Genomic DNA, 19,880 nt, shown 5'->3' with positions numbered 1-19,880 from the left:
CTCAATGTCAATGATATGGAGGTACCCAATGATATTACACACGTATTTTTGGAGGTACCTCCATAGTATTCCCCACAGATTACAAAGTATTATTACAATAATATATATATCAGAGACAAGAGAGTTGTCTCTGAAATATATTGAACTTTTGTGACGGTCCTGTCAAAATCAGCTGATACGTCTATGGTTCTGGGTGGCTAACCTTAAAAATATTTCATGTTCTACGATTTTTACATCTGACAGAAAAACAAAGTTGTAAATGATTTCTGTTGGAGGCAAATTATAACAAAGATTAATAATAATATCAATATATTCTTTCTAGATAATCAAACTGGTGATTATTTTGAATGAAATCATGGATAAAACGCCGAAAGGAAAATCATTAAGGTTTATTAGATCGAACGACAATAAACCAAATTCTAATTCTAGTCCTGTAAAAGAGGCAAAAAAACAAAGATTCTGGAATCACGAACCCGATAGTCAAGAAAATGTAGATGTATCGTGGGATTGGGACTCCCCTAAAAATATAAGACCGAAAGTTTTGAGGGTAAAAAAGAGGGAAATTCAAATTCACAAATCACCAATATTAGCCCCCAAAAAAACATCACAAAAAGATCACATTAAAAATTATGAAAAATTGAAACAGGAATTACAAGCTCTAAGAGATGAAATAGCCAGAACAGATGATTGTTTGCCTCTTTCACCTGTTGATGAACAAATGTTTAGAGAAGAGAGTGTCAACACCGACATCAATTCTTTCATTGAAGAACAATATTATCATATTGAAAATCAAGAGATAGAGGCACTGAAAACTGAAAAACAAATTACCAAGCAATGTGTTAATAAAACAGTGAATGAGTTATTTGATGATGATTATGATGAACAATTATATTTATGTACTCAAATGATTGAAGAAAATCTAAATGGGTTTAATAAAACTGAAAATTATAAAATAAATGGAAATCACACTATATATACGAATGATGTGAATAAGAATATCGAGATCTCTTCTAGTGAAAAACAACATGCACAGAATTCAGAAGATGCAGGTTGTAGTAATTTTATATCTGTTGATCTTGTTAATAGAGAGAAAAATTTGGAATCTAAATCAATAGATGATTCTTTTGATGCTCTCTTACTAGAATTCAAAGATGAAGACATTGATACACTTTCTCAAACAACTGACAAACACTCATCAATAGTACCTCACAAATTTCAAAGTAAAAATACAACGAATTTAAGCTTCAAGAGAACAATTTCTGATGCTAATGTGCAGTATATTTCTCAAGCATCTGCTCCCCCTACGTTACACAAAACTGGTTTTCAGAGAACACAAAGTTTTGATAATGGTGAGATATTTTGCTGACTTATAATTATCGTCTAGGTTTATTTATTGAATGCTTTGTTCTTTATAGCACATGTATATTAAGTTCAAAAATACACTCTGTCACCTTTCTCTACTCCAATTGTTCTTTTTATCGAGTTTAGTGGAAAAGATTAGATTAAAGGAAGGATAGCAGTAGAGAAAGGCAATGGAGACTATTTTTCAAACTTAGTAGTAGCACCTTCTATATCTATATTATGGGTAAACACTCTGATTAAACAAGTGAGAATTGATATACCTAATGTAATAGAGAACAATTATCAACTTTAGCTGCGTTTAGAAATTTAAATATGTAGTCATTTTAATAGCAATTCAATGAGCTAGCTGCAAATTTTTGTTTGCAGGTATGTAGGGTTTTTCTTTTTTTATAAAACTTGTCTTCATGCACTAATTCCCTTTGAAAATAAACTGTTGCAATGACATTAACAAATATTGGCCCTATTCAAATAATCCTCGCTGAAGGAACAAAATGAGGGGGTTGTAAATACATCTCAGCTTTTTTTAATCCTCCATCAGATTGTATAAATAAAACCTATTTGAGGAAGAATTTTGAAATCATTCGGTAGTTTTGAATTTTCTTCACTTCTTACAGATAACATAATTTATTACTATTTGTTTTTCATTTGCTTAAACAGCCCATTTGCCATATTATGTTTCAGTTAGTATATAATGTTGAATAAAAAATAAAAATCTCATTCAATTCTATTCCCTCTTGATAATAGGTGATTGTGAAAACCTCATAAAGCTTTCGAATCTATAGTAATTCATTTTCAAGTAGTATTGAAAAGACTTAGCTCATAATTATACAGATAAAATTAACCCCTCCTTGTAAGTTAAACATTTATTACATATACTTCATCTCAATAATGCTTTTAGACAATTTACCCAAACATGTTATGGAAGATATTGAAAGGAAACGTAAAGAAGCCTTAGCTAGACTTATGGAAAGAAAAGACAAGGAAAAACGATTACTCTTAACACCTACTAACTCTAGTAAGTACTTTTGACAACACAAAAATCAAAAATAGTAATTTTTTTTCTATTGGAGGTAGCGATAATTCAATTATGAAATGTTCTCCAGATGAGATTGAGAAAAAGAGGCTTCAAGCGAAGGCAATAAGAGAAGCCAAACAAAGGGATATCATAGAAAGGAACAGACAAGAGGCCATAAGGAGGTTAAAAATGAATAGGCGTAAAAGAATGGAAAATTCAAAAACGCAATAAAGAAATATGGAGATTTACCTTTGTGATAATTGAAATATGATAAATCAGTAATAATCAGCATTGTTATTGTTTGTGGAAGAAAAAAATGTTAACCAAATATTTTTTTATTGAAAAGATTTTTACAAAAAATGTATATTCATTTCAAGTATATGTATACATAAATTAGACAATGTTAAAATCGAGACTTCTTCTCTCCATTCGATACATTCTTTAATTCTGTGGAAAATTGGCAGCAGCAATACAAAGCCAATATTAAAATCGTATTGCTGGTAAAACTAGCTGAAAAAAAGATGCAACTTAAGTTCAATAGATCATTTACTTGATATGAAAAATTGTTTTGTTATATTAAAAGTATACATCCTTATTTATGAATCAATATAATCCTTTTATATGATACATCCTGAGTGATATTTATTGTACATCTTTCAGTAAAATAAGTAACATAATTACATAATATATTAATTGGGTTTAAAATACACTTCTCAATAAAATTAAGGGAGCAAAAAATCGCATTTTCATGTGATTTTTAACAGACTGTTGTGATTTGTACAACATGCAAATTGTAGCTACAAGTGTCTAATTTTCAAATCAGACCTTGAAATTTTCATTCATAATATTTTCATATTATTTCTTCAAGGTATCTTGAGGAAACAATAAACCAAGATTATTGCTCAGAAAAGCCCAATCTTTCCAAAATTAAAAAAAAAACTTTTACTTTCTCTCAATTCTGCATCACTCACTTAGAGGACTGAAGAAAAAATTGATGATGCAGAATCAAGGAAAAAGTACAGTTTTTTCCTTTAGATGAAAATCATAAATTTGCTGCATCAATTTTTTTCAACTTTGTAGGGTTCCGGGGGATATATTGAACTGTAAAAGGCACACTTAACATCAGTGCTTTCTTCAGTATTTTTGATGAAGTGCTAGATTTTCCAAAAAATTATGATGAGCCCTTTTTACTTAGGAATTTGGATTTATTGCTCCCTAATTTTTGTGTGAAGTGTAGTCATGTTCATATTTTTTTTAATTATAATGGTTCATAAGAATCAAACCTGAACTCACCTTCCAATATTCTAGTCACAAACACAGAGCCAATACTAATACTGGAGAAAAAATAGAAATTGGAAATTGCTGACATGGCAAGCAAAAAACTTGCAAAGAAACAGGTTATCCTCCTAATCCACTGCATTCCTAAGAACAGCTCAATTTTGGAGCTTCTCAAATGAGCCTTATAAATGGCAGTGCTCAAGTTCTCAATTACAACACCAAAGAAGTTCAAAATAACCCAAATAAATATGTAGCCATCCAGTCCATGCCATATATAAACAAAGGTGAAACACGCAAAGCTTGCCAAAATTTTATTTTTCAAATGGGATAACATGGGGACATAAATATACCTGAAATCCAGCAATGAAACAGTTCAATGGTGTTACCACAAGTCAATTAGCCGTTAGTTCATTCACTTTCTTCATATTTAAACATACATACATTTTGACTACAGAAGAAACAACAAGTATAATAATGCTGCAATATTTGTCAAAGTGAAAGCATTTGGTCAAGACAGAGTATACCATAATCCCTTATTCTTTAGCTAGAAGTAAAAATTGAATTCATAGGGGTATACGAAAAAAGTTTTTCATTAATAGTGAAATTAATGTGAAATGTGTGTGAATTAATAGAAAAGAAACAAAATTTCTTTCAATGGTTATTTTATTCACTTTTGGATGAACATTTTCAGAGATGATTTTAATGAATTAATAGGTTGTTCATAGAGTGGCTCACAATGGTAGGCGCAGATGCATTTTCCCTAAACCAAAAATGGTGCTTGATGTGTACAGTCCACAAGAACCACTCTACGAACAAACCTAAGAGTTTCGATTATTTGTTGTGTTTAATTCAACAAACTTATAAGGGTTTTTGTTGATGATTATTTGTGTCAAATCAAATTGTTTCAAACATAAAGGTCCAGTATGTCAAATGGGAATTCACTTGTCTTGTGCGAGATCTACAGGGTGTCAAAAAAATTTTGAAAAATAATCAAATGGACATAATCGATCTTGTCAGATTATACCCACATGGCCACATGTCTCTGAATGGTACTTAACCAGTTAGCTCTAAAAGACCTTTTTGAGTTCACTGACCTCAACTGACTAAACCATAGCCTCCCACTCTGCACTCATTGCCCTCTATTTCAGGAACGATTGAACCTATTAAAAATTGCTTTGGACAAAATTTGTAGAGAATTTCACAATATACAACTGTCGCGAAGAATGCAAAAAGGTTTGAGGTTCATAAAGATATTTTTGTTACTAAGTGTATTAGAAAGATTTCCCATAATTCTGGACCAACTTGTATGCTTAACTCATTATTGACATAGATATTCAGCACAGTCCAACATTCATTAATTTGATACACAACGGTAAATCCTAAATTTCACTTGGGTTCCTCCAACATGTTGAACAAATTTTGGAAGTGCACAACATGTAAGTACATACAAGTAGATGGTTAATTGAGAATCTCTTAGTGATATGAAATACGAATAATATAAGATTTTACCTCAATAGAAATCTGTACAATCCATTATCAAAATATTTCCACATATCTGAATATAAATGTATTCGTCCAATACATTTTGGCAAAGAAGGAACAGGAATGTTTTCAAACTTAGCTACACTTGTGCTCAAACCATAAATTACAAGATACTTCATATGGAAATATTGCCCCATTAAATACCCATAACCATATAAAGCCCAGTCGTCAAAAGACTCAACGAGCTGAAATTCACAAAGAAAATTAATCCACAGTAGATTAAGTGGAATATGTTAAATTCACCTGTACTTGGAAAGATGTAGCATTAACATAATAGTTATGGAGTGCAAATTCTACAAAATTCATCCAAAAAATAAACCTGGCAACATTTTTCAAAATTATCCATAATCTTTCTCTACATGGTGACCTGATATTTTCACTTTGCTTGAAGTCTGCATGAAAAATAAATGGGCCATTGAATAAAACAGGCAAATAAAGGCAGTAACTAAGCATATCTAATATAGATGTTTGCTCTTGCTCTTGACTGTGTTCCATAAAAAATGAGAAAGTTCTGAGATTCGTCCAGTAAATTGCTAAAATATGGAGGTAGTTCTCCTTTTCATTGTAATTCAACCAGATCATAAATGATTCATTTGAAATATAATACTTGTACATTGATATCATCAATATGAATAGGATATTGGAAATCCATAGCACCAATTTCCTTGAACTTATATTTGATATAATTCTCAATATAATTGGTTGAGCTAAAATTCCAATTAGGGCTATTGGTCCTAAATAAATAAGTATAAAAATCACAGACAGGGTTAATCTGAATATTTGTAATGCCTGAAACAATTGAAATTTTTAAAAATCCCACACAAGACTTCATAACTGATATAATATACATGAAAGTAACATTTCTGCTTCAAAATCTCTGATATAACAAGAAGAACAACCATCCACATCCAAATTCTTTTAATAAGATAGAGCATTGTTTGCCATTCCAAATCTGCAACATCCTTTCGAGAGCTTGTGAAAGTTCCTGCTTCAAAATCATTGTAATCATCTTGGTATATTAAAAAGTCTGAAAGCTACAAGTGAATATAAGAAATACTATGCAGATGTTATCCTACACTTCAAACTTTGTTGACGAAATGAATTAATAGAATAAAATACTCCACCCGACCACAACAAAAAGTAAACAATAATTTCGAATGATATTTTTGAATTTCCCATTTAATAATAATATGAATACATTAATTAAAATGGAAATGAGAAAAACCAAAGATATTACAATAAAATGAATAAAATCTTCGAGAAAAACCGAGTTTACATTTTCATTTTACATCAAGGTTAAGTTTGTATTTTTGTATCATTTCGACTACCATGAAATCTAACTATTCGATATTTGGTCGACATTTGTTTGATACTTTTGGTCAGAGTTTGGTTGTCTTTACTTTTGGTGTTCTGTGCTGTGGTCGATGAAAATTTCTTATTAATTATCCGACGATTATCATCAAATTATTTAATTCCAAAATAGCAAAACTTTTTGCCAAAAGCTTGTCAAAGGCAATTTATTCCTGTCAAATATTTTTCTATGTTGATATCGCACCAGAGAAAAGGGAAACAACAATTTTTCAAGTCATTCTTCAAAGTTGTAAGAAATCAGAAATAAGATTAAAATAAATTGTTATTCTCCCGTAATATATTCATTTTGTAGAAATGGTAAGTTGATCAGGGAACCGTTATATCAATTCTGAATAAATACTTTCTGAGTTAGAATTAATTATTGAACAATTCTTGCCGAGTTCAATTCTTCATTAATATAATACAAACTTATAAACAATATATAATTGTAGGCTCGCCGATATGATACCAGAACAACAATTTTTTCACCTGAAGGTAACTCTTGGAATAATCATCAAAAACTAAATAACATGATGTTCATAATTTTTAGGTCGACTTTATCAAGTTGAATATGCTATGGAAGCTATAAGTCATGCTGGTACATGTCTAGGTATTCTAGCAAATGATGGAATACTGTTAGCGGCGGAAAGACGTAACACCAATAAACTCCTAGATGAGGTATTCACTTCAGAAAAAATCTATCAACTGAATGAGTAAGTTCCTTAATCAATACATTTTTGCCAAATCATCGTTAGCCTCAATTACTTGCCTTGTGCCTTACGATATTTTGGCAAAAATTTGTCGATATCTGATAAATTTTTTCAAAAATAACACCATTCCAGTGACATGGTCTGTAGTGTAGCTGGTATCACTTCTGATGCCAATGTTTTGACCAATGAATTAAGGATGATAGGCCAGAGGTACCTATTTCAGTATGGAGAATCGATTCCATGTGAACAACTGGTTTCTTGGTTATGTGATGTTAAACAGGCTTACACACAGTATGGAGGTGTGTAAAGTAGAAACCTTCAATAAGTTTCCTGTTTGTTTTTTTTTATAAAAATATGATATTTTCACTGGCCATACAGTTTTTTTGTTACTCTATTTCATAATCAGTTAATTTTGTTGGAGTAATCCCAAATGAAATTCATTTATTTAGGAAAACGACCTTTTGGCGTATCTATTTTATATATGGGTTGGGATAAGCATTATGGCTATCAACTATATCAGTCTGATCCTAGTGGAAATTACAGTGGATGGAAAGCCACATGCATAGGAAATAATAGTGCAGTAAGTGCTTCAATCCTTTGAGTAGCAAGTTCTTTCCTCATTTTTAAATTGATTGAATATTCAATTCAAACATTAAAAGCTCAACATTGAAAGATGTATTTCAGGCGGCAATTTCAAGCTTGAAACAAGAATATAAGGAAGGTGAAATGACCCTAGAGAGTGCCAAAGCCTTGGCAGTTAAAGTTTTGAGTAAAACCCTGGATATGACTAAACTTTCTTCAGAAAAAGGTAATTTGAAATATATTTGTTAGGTTGTTAGAAACCTAATTTGTTTCTTTGTTTAGTTGAAATGGCCACATTAACTAGAGTTGGAAACAAAACTAAAATATCAATCTTGAATAGCAAAGAAGTTGAAAGCCTCATTGCTGAATTTGAAAAAGAACAAGCTTTAGCTGAAGCTGCCAAGAAAGAACAGCAGAAACAGCCTGCATAAATGATTGTTCTCTTCTATTGTACACAATTGTAATAAGTAAAATTTTTCTAAATATTTGTTTTGTATCATTTTTCCTGAAGTTAAAAATTCCACATGAATATTTTATCCATACTTCATTCATACTGCATTCCTTTAGGAGGTTAAGAAGGCTGATCTGCAGGTATTCCAATACTGGTTGACATCCTTCATGAACACTCTAGTTGTTTCATGATATGCTAGACTAACATATATGGTCATGTACATTAGATCAGAACCATTTTTAAAAGCATAAGCAGGGTACAGGACACTCAAGGTAATTTTTCATTTACATTTGGTTGAGTATGGGAGTTTTGAAGTAACATCTTGGACGTTTTATAAATTGGTACATAACTAGGTAGGTTAGTATTGTTAACATAGTAGATATAATTTCTTTTTTAGAAAAATTATTTACTCATAAGAATATTTCAGCTTATTATAGAATTACATTACATTAGTATGTTCTCAAACTTTACATTTGAAGAGTAAAAAATTGAAAAAAATTACCATTATAATACAGTCTGGCAATCCAATTCTCAAAGTAATTAGGTATAAAAATAAAAAACAAATGTTTTTTATTGATCTGAGGTATTAAGCTTCTTAGAGAACATTAACACTCCAGTACTCGCGCGTCCGATAGATACATAAGCAATACGTGGAGCCTGGGGTATTGTAGTACCCCGCGCGAGTACTGGAGTGTTAACTTGACATGATATAATAATAAGACAGTGGTGAAATTCTACAAATCTTCATTTTTCAGGGCGAATCCCCGTGATAACAAAAGATCATTACACTCCTTTCTGGTGAGGTCAGATAAAGAATGCCTTTCTACTTCTTTATCGTTTTCATCAAAAAAAACTAACTCTGGTAAATGCCCATGAATTTTTTTAAATTCTATCCCATATTTAGGCAAATCTTCATACGCAAATGCTCTCACTTCTGGTTTTCGATTCAATGTACAACTAGGACAACTCTATAAAGAAGATTGATGATCAAACTTATCAAGTAATGAATTTTATTGAACAAACCTCTAGGCGTGCATTAGCTATTTTAGCATAAGTATCTCCTACGAGGAGAAAACAAATTATAGTTAGAATTTTCAGCATTTTGCAGTAAAGTTTATAGTTAAGTATAGTTCTTTCTAATCTAACTCCTAACTCCTCTTGTCCAAAAACAAAGATTAACTCCTCTTTGCCAAAAAAGTGGAGGAGCGACTCAAGAAGCAGTGTTACCACCTTTTTTTCATGGAATCTACTAAACCAAGAACCGAGTCTCCGCCAAGCCAAGAAGATATCTGATATAGCAATATCTTATATATCTTCTTGTAGTATCCACATCCACATCATTATATTATAAATCTAAGTTTATCTTCTTTTATTCACATTTCATTTTTCTCTGTCCCGACCATAGACTTATAATACATGGACTCACTGTCACGTGACTTTTCAGTAGATCGAGGGGTTGTATGCATTAGAGAGAGAAGGGCTTATGCGTTTTGATCGAACAAGAAAGAGATGAACTGATTCCGTGTGGGCAATGTCAAAATCATATGATGGATATTAACGCAGACGTTGCCCACAAGGTGTTCATACGTTGAGTATTATTCACATTATATTTATTCTTGAATGAAACTCACATAATTTTTATATTTTCCATTTCGAATGAATGTTAAGGAATTCCTGTTTGCCTTCTCGGAAGCTTGTTGAACATTTATTATGGAAAATTTTTACAATTTTCGCAGACTTTGCCCACAAGGTGTTGATACGTTGATTATTATTCTCATTACATCTATTTTTGACTAAAACTCACATATTTTTTGACATAATTGATTTCGAAGGAATGCTATGGAATTTCTATGTGTCTTCTCGGAAGCTTGTTTAAAATTTATTGAAGAAAATTTTCGCATAAACTTGTGTTCTATAACCTTTTGACAGCTTGCCCACAAACTCTCCATCTTATTCAACCAACCGACTTCTCTCTCACATGCGGAGTCCATGTTATTTATTAGTCTATGGTCCCGACATAACGTAAACTAACCTCAAAACCAGTCATTTATTTATTTTCATTCAAAATTGAAGAATTCTCCACCTAAAACAGAGACAGTTGTCTCTGACTTGAAACTTGAATTCAGTAAGTTCTCTTGAGACTAACATTCAAATTCTTTGAAATTGAGGAAAAAATCGATGACAAAATATAAGGCGCTATAGCAGAGATATATCTTCTATATCTCTGCGACTCTGCGCTAAAGTAAACAGGAGGCGTTGAGAACTAAAATAAATACCGGATTAAAAAATAATCTGTGTAAATACAGCAATAGAAACTTTGTAGAAACCTTGAAGACGAGACATCAACTCTCTTGTCTCTGCCTTGAACCAACAATTTGATATATTATGTCCCTTCATAACTCATAACGAATCAAAATGAGAATGGGCACCTGAAAGTAGGGTATTGCTTAATTTAGAAGCTGGAGGAACTGGTGGGAAAGTAATACTGTTTCAAACTGGACCAAATAGACCTTGGTTGACTGAGATTTATAAATCTGTACCTCATCCTAAAGGACAAAGTATACTAGAAGAATTATTTCAAGCGAACGTTATTCCCTCAGATGATGATTTTAGAATATTTAGGGATTTTGGAGACATGGTCGGTAAGTTTTCAGATCATAGAAACGCTTTATAGATGAGAAAATCTCGGATAAATTTTTTTTAAGAATAACTACAACTATGTAACTAGTAATATTCTGATTTCCTACATACAATTTATTACATGAAATATTCACATATGATAATTGAAAAAAAACTTATCCATATTTTATAAGTAGATATACGTCAAATTAGAAATATGAAATGTGAAAATTATACCATTTTTTTTTATTTTTTGATATATTGGTAAATTTTTTGCAGGGTTGGATATGGCATTCATAAAAGATAGCTACCGATACCATAATAAATTTGATGGTTTTCAAAATATTCCACTGGGTTCTTATCAACATGTAGGTGACAATGTAATGGCCCTCATAGAAAAAATTGCTAACAATCCTGAGCTAGCAAATGACAATCCAAAAATCGGGAAAATGGTGTACTACGATATTTTGGGATTTTTTTTCATATCCTACAGTGCTTCAGTAGCCTCTGTCATGAGTGGGGTTGTAATAGTAATATCATTGTTGATATTTTTGATCAGTTTAAAGAGGTTTAGTTTAGGTGAGTACAATTTTATATTCATCTGGATGAAAAGAGCGTTAAAAAAAGAGAAAATTAATAAAAAAAAAGAGTTAAGAATAGGGAACTGAAAGAGTCAAGGCATATATTTATGTTTTTCCGATGCCGATGCACAGTTTTGTACTTGGAATTTGATGAAATTTTGTCGAACTTCTAGGGGTTGTAGCTCAGCCATCTTGGATATTTTATATAGACAACTTTTGGTATAATTACTTATTTTGATTAATTGTACCTTCTGTCGAAGAAAAGCCTCACTTTTGAGAACACCCTGTATTGAAAAGAGCGCAATTTAAAATATTGATTGGCAGAATTTATTCCATGTTATAAATAGACAGCTGTGATACGAAAAATTTTTCCAAATACATACTAATTAAATACTTTTAAGCAAACCTCTTCTTCATGCAGAGTGTAATGGAGATGATTCCAAATTAGAATTCAATAAAATTTACTTTGTGGAACCATTGTCCTAGCTTCAAATTTATTATGTTCAAATTGAAGATTTTATGAATAATCTTCTTGTTTGTTTCAGGTATTAACTTAAAAACATTAGGTTACCTGATAAAAATCATAACCGCACCCATATGTGGTATGATCACAACGCTAATAACTGTAATCATAGGAGTCTATATCTTGGATTCATTGGGATATAGCATGAGATGGTACCGTTATCCCTGGTTAGTAATTGGAGATTTCATAATTCCAATTATTTTAATTTCCACTCCGTTTTTATTTCTGGTGAAACCTAAGGTTTGTCGATTCAACAGTAATTAATTTCTTACCACATAACATTACATCAAATAAATAAATGCAGCATTGATGAATAGCATTTCATGTTTGTTGGACTTAGTCTTGTAATTATTTTTGTTGGTGAAAATATTTCTTTCAACGACTACAAATACAATATGTTTCACGTAAAGTGTGCATTAGGCATATCAGAAATGGCATTCGATTTTTTTCCTGAAAATTTGTGGATTGTAATGGATGACAACGATCTATTCAGCTAAAACATTGCAGACTCTGAGGTACCTCTGGTTATACTGATAGTTGAACCAAACTTGGGAATTACATACTCTATTTTGATTCATAAAACGTAAAGATCGTCTTGGACTTCCTGCTAACAATATAGTCACAGTGTTGAAAATTGTACTTGAATTTTTAGGTTCAGAAGAGTATGTAGTCTATTGTGGACCCGCTAATTCTGAAGTTATCGATTTCAATTTCTACAGATCTATGCGGATACACTGTGCTAAGAAGCCTATTGATTTACAAATCAAGAGAAGGGTTTTTGAGATATTCAAATTCATCAAAAAAAATTGGCACTCTTAAGTTAACAATTTTTGATCTATCGATCAGCTTCCGATATAATCAAAAACAAGATATTTTAGTTGAATAGATCCTGATTATTCATTATAATTCACAAATTTTCTGGAAAATAGCTCATTCGGTTCTCTAGAAATGTCGAATGGACATATTTCGTGAAAACCCTGTATATAATGAGGGTTACGACACCAACAAAACTCCTCTGTCAAGGTTGCTAAAATGGGAAGTTTTTGCATTTCCATAAAATGCATAATTTTTTCATCATTTTCTTGAACGAAGGCGATGCTGTAAAACTTGGAGATGTAAAATGAGTAACTCTCTGATCATAATCAACCTGTACTAAGATTTAAATGAACCATATATTTTCACTTTGTGGATGTTCAAGTTCAAAAAATGGAGACTTGAAATATTGTACTTTCTCTTATATCTGCTTATAATTTATTTATTATTTTAGAACATTTCTCTCAATGCCCACTCCTTTTTACAAGCACAAATAATCAGATTAATATGGACTTCTCTATTATTGGTAGGGACATTATTAGGTATAAGATCGATTTATCCTATCTTTTTGATAGTTTTATTCGATACTTTGGCTTTTCTTGTAATACTTTCATTTCACTTGGAAAAAAAAGGTGAGCTCAATTATTTAAAAGGATTATATTATCATTTAAGCATAGATATTGAGATTTCACTCAAGAGCATTTTGATACAAACTAAGAATCACTAACATTAATATAAAAAGTTTGAAATAAACTACTTATATTAACTTGATTTTATTGAAAAAAAAATTTTTTTGACTAACGAGGGTATGTAGAGATTTTTTTCTGAATATTTGTGAATCATCATGATTTACCGGGATCTATTTAACTAAAATGTTCTCAACTCGGTGGTACTTTCGGTAATACCGGAAGTTGAGCCAATCTTTGTTACATTAAATGGAACCCCCTATATTTTATTACATTTTTGTATTCTCCACAAAATTTTTACTACGGTTTATTTGAACTTCCCATTCCCAAACAGCGAGGTTCTAGAGATAATTATTTATTTGTCTAAAATTTAACTTAAAGATAATTTTGAATGAATTGTCATAACGTTCTATTGACAAAAGTTACAGAATTGAAACGAAAATTGTACTATATACCTCCGAGTATACTCTCTAAATTCTATTTGTTGTCTAAGTTAATCAAAATGTTTCTCGGAAAGTTCAAAATTGACTCTTAGAATTGGTAGTTAAACTACCAATTGGAAAAAGTTTCTTCTTCCTACTACAAAACCCTGCTTTCTCAATAGACCAGTAGATGGTACGCAAAAATCCCTATCTAATAGAGTTTCATACTCTATACCTAAAACTGAAGATTTTCAAAGAAGTTGTAACAATTCATTAATTTACAAAAAATTTCAGACAAATTAATTGATACATCCAGAACCTTGAGGTTTTTTGCTTATGGGGAAGTTCAAATAAACAGTAATTGAAAATGTTATTGAGAAACCTGAAGTACAAAGTAGACGAGAATATTTTAGTTGTTAGTTAGATCCTGGCCATTCATTATCATATACAAATTTTCAGAAAAATTTAATTTGGAGTTCTAAAAACTTTTAGTGGATACTTTGGTGGAAACACCCTCTATATAGATCTCGTTAATTCATGAAGATGAGATGTATTCTGCATATTATTCATTTAGACAATGAGGATAATTCATATTTGTTTCAGTGTGGCTTTGGAAAATTATATATATAATGATTTCAATCATACCAGTAATCATCAACATGGGTACATTCTATGATATCTTGGGTTTTTTTATTCCTCTCACTGGGAGGATGGGAAATTTTAAAATGCCCGACATGATAATTGGACTGGGAACATTAGTTATAGGATTCTTAATCCTCACACCTTACGTGAGTTACTGGAATTAATTGCTGTGCACAACATAATTATTGGTTCATACTTTGCAGTTTTCCCTGATTTTAATCCTCAAGAAACCTACTAATTTCTATAAAATTGTTCTCTGTTTATATGGAATATGTCTTCTATCAATTTTTACACCACTAAGATTTCCCTATTCTGGTGATGTCGATTCCCCAACTCCTCAGAGATTCTGGATACTGGTAAGAGAAATGCTGTTTATTGGCTACTTTTTGCCTAGACCAAATTAAATGATGAATACATTTTCAGCATAGTCAGCGCATAATCCATGATGAAAATGGAGATATTGTTAAAAATGAATCTGGATATTTTTTTATGAATATGGATAGAAATTCTCCAAAGAGTGTAAAGGCCTATGTTGATGATTTGAATAATGCAGAAGATATTGTTGAAGACTGTAGGAATTTTTTGATGTGTGGTTTACCCATAGCGCATCCAAAAATGAGTGATTTTATGTAGGTGAATCATAATATTTCTTTTTTAATTTGTTCTGAAAGTTTTACTTGAGTGATATAATAATATAATATTTGTTGTTGAATGAAGCATAAAATAAGTAGTTGTTTATATATACAGGGTGTCTGTTGTAAACAAATGCGAAGGACTTGGGGAGATGATTCCTCAATGGAAATTCCTATAAATTTTTTTCGAAATCGACCTCCCTTCCAAGATACTTTTTTCCTCAGAATTGAATGGGAAACCATGAGAGAATTTTATTTTTCTAAAATCCATCCCACGAAAACAACTTTTGAGGGAAATCATAAGTGGTTGTTATTTTCAACCCCTAATAATAAAGTTATGAGATCTAAAAAAATTGTGCGAGTAACATCTACTTAGTGCTTCATGTTATGTATAGTTTTATGACTTAGTATTTTTTAGAACCTGTAAAAAAAATTGAACATTGTCAACTCGCCATCGCCTTCCAAAGGCTGTATCTTGGGAGGGAGGTCGATGTCGAAAAAAATTTATAGGAACTACCCCTGCATATTTTCATCGAGGAATCATCACCCTAAGTCCTTCGCATTTGTTTACAGACACCCTGTATAAGATCAAAATTTGTCTATTATACTTTTTTAGCCTTCAAGCAGGCGAGACAACAGACAGTTTTTGCCGAGTTATATTAGGTTGGGGAAAAAGAAATCCATTATTTTTACTTTCATTTAATAGCTTTATTTACCATAGTTACAACCATTCGTTTTGGCTCAAGTATGCGCCCATTTTTTCAGTTACTCGTTGCCATTTAGAAGGTAATTTCATAATGCCCCGTTCTTATAACGTCTTGTTTCTATTGGCAAAAACCTGCGTTAGCCAGTTTTCACAAGCCTCTCTTGAGGACAACTCCACACCACCAAGAGCATTTGACATCGGCAGAAATAGCTGGTAATCGCTTGGGGCCAGATCCGGGCTATAAAGTGGATGCATAAGAACCTCCCAACCAAGGTCCCGGAGCTTCTGGAGGGTCATTATAGACGTGCGCGGCCTGGCGTTGTGGAATACGACACCTCTTCTATTGGACAATTTTGGCCTCTTTTTATCGATTGATGCTTTCAATCGATCTAATTTCTGGCAATAGAGATCTCAATTCAGCGTCTGACCATTAGGCAGTAGCTCATGGTAGAGGATACCTTTTCAATCCCACCAAACGCACAACAAAACTTTGCGGGACGTCAATAGTTGTTTGGCCACATTATCGTATGTGATCCATTTCTCGTCACCAGTCTCTTCAAAAAAGGCCCGATAACGTTCCGTTTGGCCAAGGAATCGCAGATGGAAACACGGTTATCAAGTTTTTTTCCGTTCGTTTTTGAATCCAGCCTAATGCAGATGGTTCAAAACTGTTTTGTGGTCGATCCTTAGTTCCTGAGCGATACTACGACAGCTCTCATTCCGATCTACTTCTATCATTTTCATGATTTTATCGACATTCTTGACTCTAGGCCTCCCAGTGCGTGGTGCATCTTTCACATCGAAATTACCGGAACGGAATCGATGAAACCAAAATTAAGCGTGATTGGCTGTTACAGTATTGGCACCATAGACCTCATTTACATTTGCAGCCGCCCGACTTGCATTTTCCCTTTTATCAAAGCAAAATTGTGAAACATAACGATTTTTTTTGGTTCACTTCCATCTTTGACTCTTCAATTGACAACTAAATCGTTCGGTCATAACAATGACAAAACGTGTTTTGCTAGTACATGAATTCCTCTTTCCAACGAGTATAAGTTTGTCCCAATCCGACACATACATAACGAGGTATAGGTCAATAAAACCATCTGTCAAAAAAATAATGGATTTCTTTTTCCCCAACCTAATATATTGCATTTTCTCGTCGACCACACATGCCTTCATGCAAGTAGAATTCACCTGTTTGCTGGCCCCGGCTGCGTTGCCGTAATTTGTCAATTCCCTCAGCTCTGGACGACTATTTCTGATATGCATATCGCATATCCACTCTTGATTATTATGAACAATAATATTCAATACACATTCAATTCACTCGTAAAATATAGCGGATTTCGTGAAAAATTAATTTGACAACAGCAAATGGCAGTTATTTTACTTTTACTTTTTTTACTTTACTTTTTATTGACCAAAATTCCTCCAAAACTTACAATAAATGAAGGACCCGAAGGAGGCATAAATGCCTGTACATGGGTGGTCCCAAAAAAAGTCACAGTTATTGTCACAGGGACTTATGTTTTTATCAAATCGTGGACTCAGTCGCCCTCTCGTACCGTGCCTTATCATAGTGACAACAGCGGACGAGAAAATTTTACGGACGAAAAGTGTCTGCGGATGAAAAATACTTGCCTTCAAAAATAGCCTACCTTTCGTTCGAAAATTAGTATTGATATGTGGATAAGTGGAAAAAATTTCTGACCGTGATTGATAATGATTTGGAAGTGGGGAAAAATTTATTTATGCCTTGGTTGGTATGCCTGCTAGGATTGAATTTTGAGTGAACTATGAAATTTTGTATTTTACAAAGACGTGTAACTAAATGTTAATCCTCTCATTTCTAATAGGTTATTCTTCAAAGTGAAGTCGTTTCATTATTTTCTTTCAGTAAATTCAGCTCATGGATTCCTGTTCCTGAGCCCCCAATTTTACCGAATCCACAAGTGGATCTTCTGGTGAATTCTAAAATTCGAATATCATCCAATTTAACTCGTTACAACTTGACAATTCATGGTGAGTGCTATTCACTATCTCCTTTGAATATTTTTCTTGATGGTTGCACTTTTTAGGCACAGATCATTCAATGTTTTTCGTTTCACCCAAGAAGAACTTTAAGCTTGTCAATATGAACTTCTTGGATGAACTGCCAAAAGAAGATAATTTATGGAATGGAAGGCCTTACTACTTTTTTGTTTATACATGTGGAAAAAATATCGATCCTCTTCATGCCATTTTTGATATTGAAGGACCAGATAACTTCGAAGGATCTACTATGGACTTTGCAATTGTAGGAAATTATGTTCACCCAAAAAAATTCACCAATACTGCCAGTTTCTCGGAATTCTTATCTAAATTTCCTGATTGGGCCGATTTGACCACTTGGGTTGCAATATATAGATCATGGGTGATTTAAGAAAAATGAACTTTATTTTTGTAAGCTCGAAACTATTGATGTTGTTGATCGAATTAAATTCTTAATTGTTGCAATATTCTGGTTGTTTGATATTCACTTTTCATACTCGTTAGGAAATAGTTATTCCTATAACACGTACGGAACGATACTTTAACTTGAAACTGAAATGAGTGAAGGTAAATGGAGAAAAAAAAGGTCGTAGAAAAAACATTGATCCCAAGTCATGCGTAAAGTGATACAGTACGCCACTGGCGTTGGCCGAAACCATAGACTTAAAATAAATAAAATAAATAAATAAATGTATTATAAGTCTATGGCCGAAACTCATCAAGCAGTCGCGCATGGGAAAGATACTTCACGCATGCGTTGGAAGTATTATTTTTTCTATGACTTTTTATTTTCTGCCATTAGCCATTATATTACTTTTAAAAACTTTATCACGGGACATAGGACCAGCAAAAGAAACAATGCTAGGTGTTTATTACATCAGTGGGAAATTGACCTTTTGCTTCATCAGTCCTGCAATTAATTCAAACGATTATAGTAGGTTTGTTCGCAGAGTGGTTCACAACGGTTGTGAACTGTACAGAGCAAGCGCAAATTTCGCTACCTAAAATGGAATTGCGTTTGCTCCGTTATTTTTCATTTTTTATTTTTCTTTACATTATCGAAAACTTATTACTTTCCCGTAATAGTTTTTGAATTTATTGAATATGGTTAACGTATAATAATAAATACTTCAATCAACGGTAAAATTGGCGCGAAAGTGATACTTTCGAAACTGAAGTGAGTACTGGAAAATTACCGAAGAGAATCTTTGATTGAACTCAGGAAATTAAAAATTTATCGAGATCACTGGTTAGAAAATGGTAGAAACTCACGGAAGTGGAGAAAACTACATATTATTTCGCCTGTTGCAACATCACAATCTACAAGTTTGTTTTGTTTTCTGTTTTTAAAGGAGGAATTTGACAGTGCATTGTCAATTGATATTTGAAAATAATTTGAATACTTGATACGACTCACGAATATGTTCTATTTATAAACGATTATTGGTGTGTGAAAATGAATTAGTTTCGAGAAAGGGATGTAGAACATTCATTTATTCAACATGTCGTTCAGTTTTCTGTATGGACAATCAAGAACTACAGCTAAGAATTCGGTGTTGTTGGAATTTGAAGCAGAACCAACCACCATAAAACTAAGTTTTATGGAAACTTCAGCAATGTTTCAAAGAAACTGTATTGGAAATACGTAATGTGAATTGTGAGCATGTATTGAGAATCAGAAATACATAAATCTATTCGAATCTGTTACTTAAAATTTTCTTCCTGATAGATATAGTGAAAATTCCCTTTCCGTCAACTGAATATATTGGATATTTGACCAATCAACTGTGTTTTATTAATATCATATTGAATTATCCCCCCTCACGAATTCAATTTGTCAAACGGAAATTATCTTGAAGAAAAATAGTAAATACTCCTTCGAACCCTTATTCGATAGTGTTGAAAATATTGAAGGATTTGTTTTTACAA

At 32.2% G+C, this 19,880-nt stretch overlaps 5 protein-coding genes across 5 annotated transcripts; 3 read left to right on the top strand and 2 right to left on the bottom strand.

Annotated features, from left to right (window-relative positions):
* The first annotated feature begins 178 nt into the window (after positions 1–178).
* On the top strand, positions 179–3,004 carry LOC123307258. The gene is made up of 3 exons (XM_044889493.1): positions 179–1,349; positions 2,261–2,377; positions 2,433–3,004. Exons 1-3 carry the CDS (start codon positions 356–358, stop codon positions 2,606–2,608), a joined length of 1,287 nt encoding a protein of 428 aa, XP_044745428.1. The 5' UTR covers positions 179–355; the 3' UTR covers positions 2,609–3,004.
* LOC123307257 (protein-cysteine N-palmitoyltransferase Rasp) lies at positions 2,697–6,480 on the bottom strand. The gene is made up of 6 exons (XM_044889492.1): positions 6,435–6,480; positions 6,046–6,231; positions 5,441–5,986; positions 5,165–5,382; positions 3,671–4,005; positions 2,697–2,887 (listed from the first exon to the last, which is right to left on the bottom strand). Exons 2-6 carry the CDS (start codon positions 6,130–6,132, stop codon positions 2,781–2,783), a joined length of 1,293 nt encoding a protein of 430 aa, XP_044745427.1. The 5' UTR covers positions 6,133–6,231; positions 6,435–6,480; the 3' UTR covers positions 2,697–2,780.
* Positions 6,481–6,717: 237 nt separating this feature from the next.
* LOC123307259 (proteasome subunit alpha type-4) lies at positions 6,718–8,324 on the top strand. Its single transcript, XM_044889494.1, has 7 exons — positions 6,718–6,865; positions 7,000–7,042; positions 7,098–7,260; positions 7,390–7,556; positions 7,707–7,837; positions 7,942–8,065; positions 8,122–8,324. The coding sequence occupies exons 1-7, from the start codon at positions 6,863–6,865 to the stop codon at positions 8,268–8,270; spliced, it is 780 nt and encodes a 259-aa protein (XP_044745429.1). The 5' UTR covers positions 6,718–6,862; the 3' UTR covers positions 8,271–8,324.
* A 693-nt stretch (positions 8,325–9,017) lies between these two features.
* LOC123307515 (selenoprotein M-like) lies at positions 9,018–9,521 on the bottom strand. Its single transcript, XM_044889860.1, has 2 exons — positions 9,314–9,521; positions 9,018–9,258 (listed from the first exon to the last, which is right to left on the bottom strand). The coding sequence occupies exons 1-2, from the start codon at positions 9,389–9,391 to the stop codon at positions 9,025–9,027; spliced, it is 312 nt and encodes a 103-aa protein (XP_044745795.1). The 5' UTR covers positions 9,392–9,521; the 3' UTR covers positions 9,018–9,024.
* Positions 9,522–10,279: 758 nt separating this feature from the next.
* LOC123307140 (endoplasmic reticulum metallopeptidase 1-like) lies at positions 10,280–18,418 on the top strand. The gene is made up of 11 exons (XM_044889358.1): positions 10,280–10,312; positions 10,364–10,415; positions 10,711–10,932; positions 11,189–11,488; positions 12,036–12,253; positions 13,281–13,458; positions 14,538–14,722; positions 14,780–14,932; positions 15,000–15,205; positions 17,818–17,942; positions 17,999–18,418. Exons 1-11 carry the CDS (start codon positions 10,280–10,282, stop codon positions 18,340–18,342), a joined length of 2,016 nt encoding a protein of 671 aa, XP_044745293.1. The 3' UTR covers positions 18,343–18,418.
* Positions 18,419–19,880: the final 1,462 nt, after the last annotated feature.

Source organism: Coccinella septempunctata, chromosome 2 (assembly GCF_907165205.1).
Source record: "Coccinella septempunctata chromosome 2, icCocSept1.1, whole genome shotgun sequence".
Lineage (NCBI taxonomy): Eukaryota > Metazoa > Arthropoda > Insecta > Coleoptera > Coccinellidae > Coccinella > Coccinella septempunctata.
Note: the sequence above shows the minus strand (reverse complement) of the source record. Positions and strands in the feature narration are given on the sequence as shown.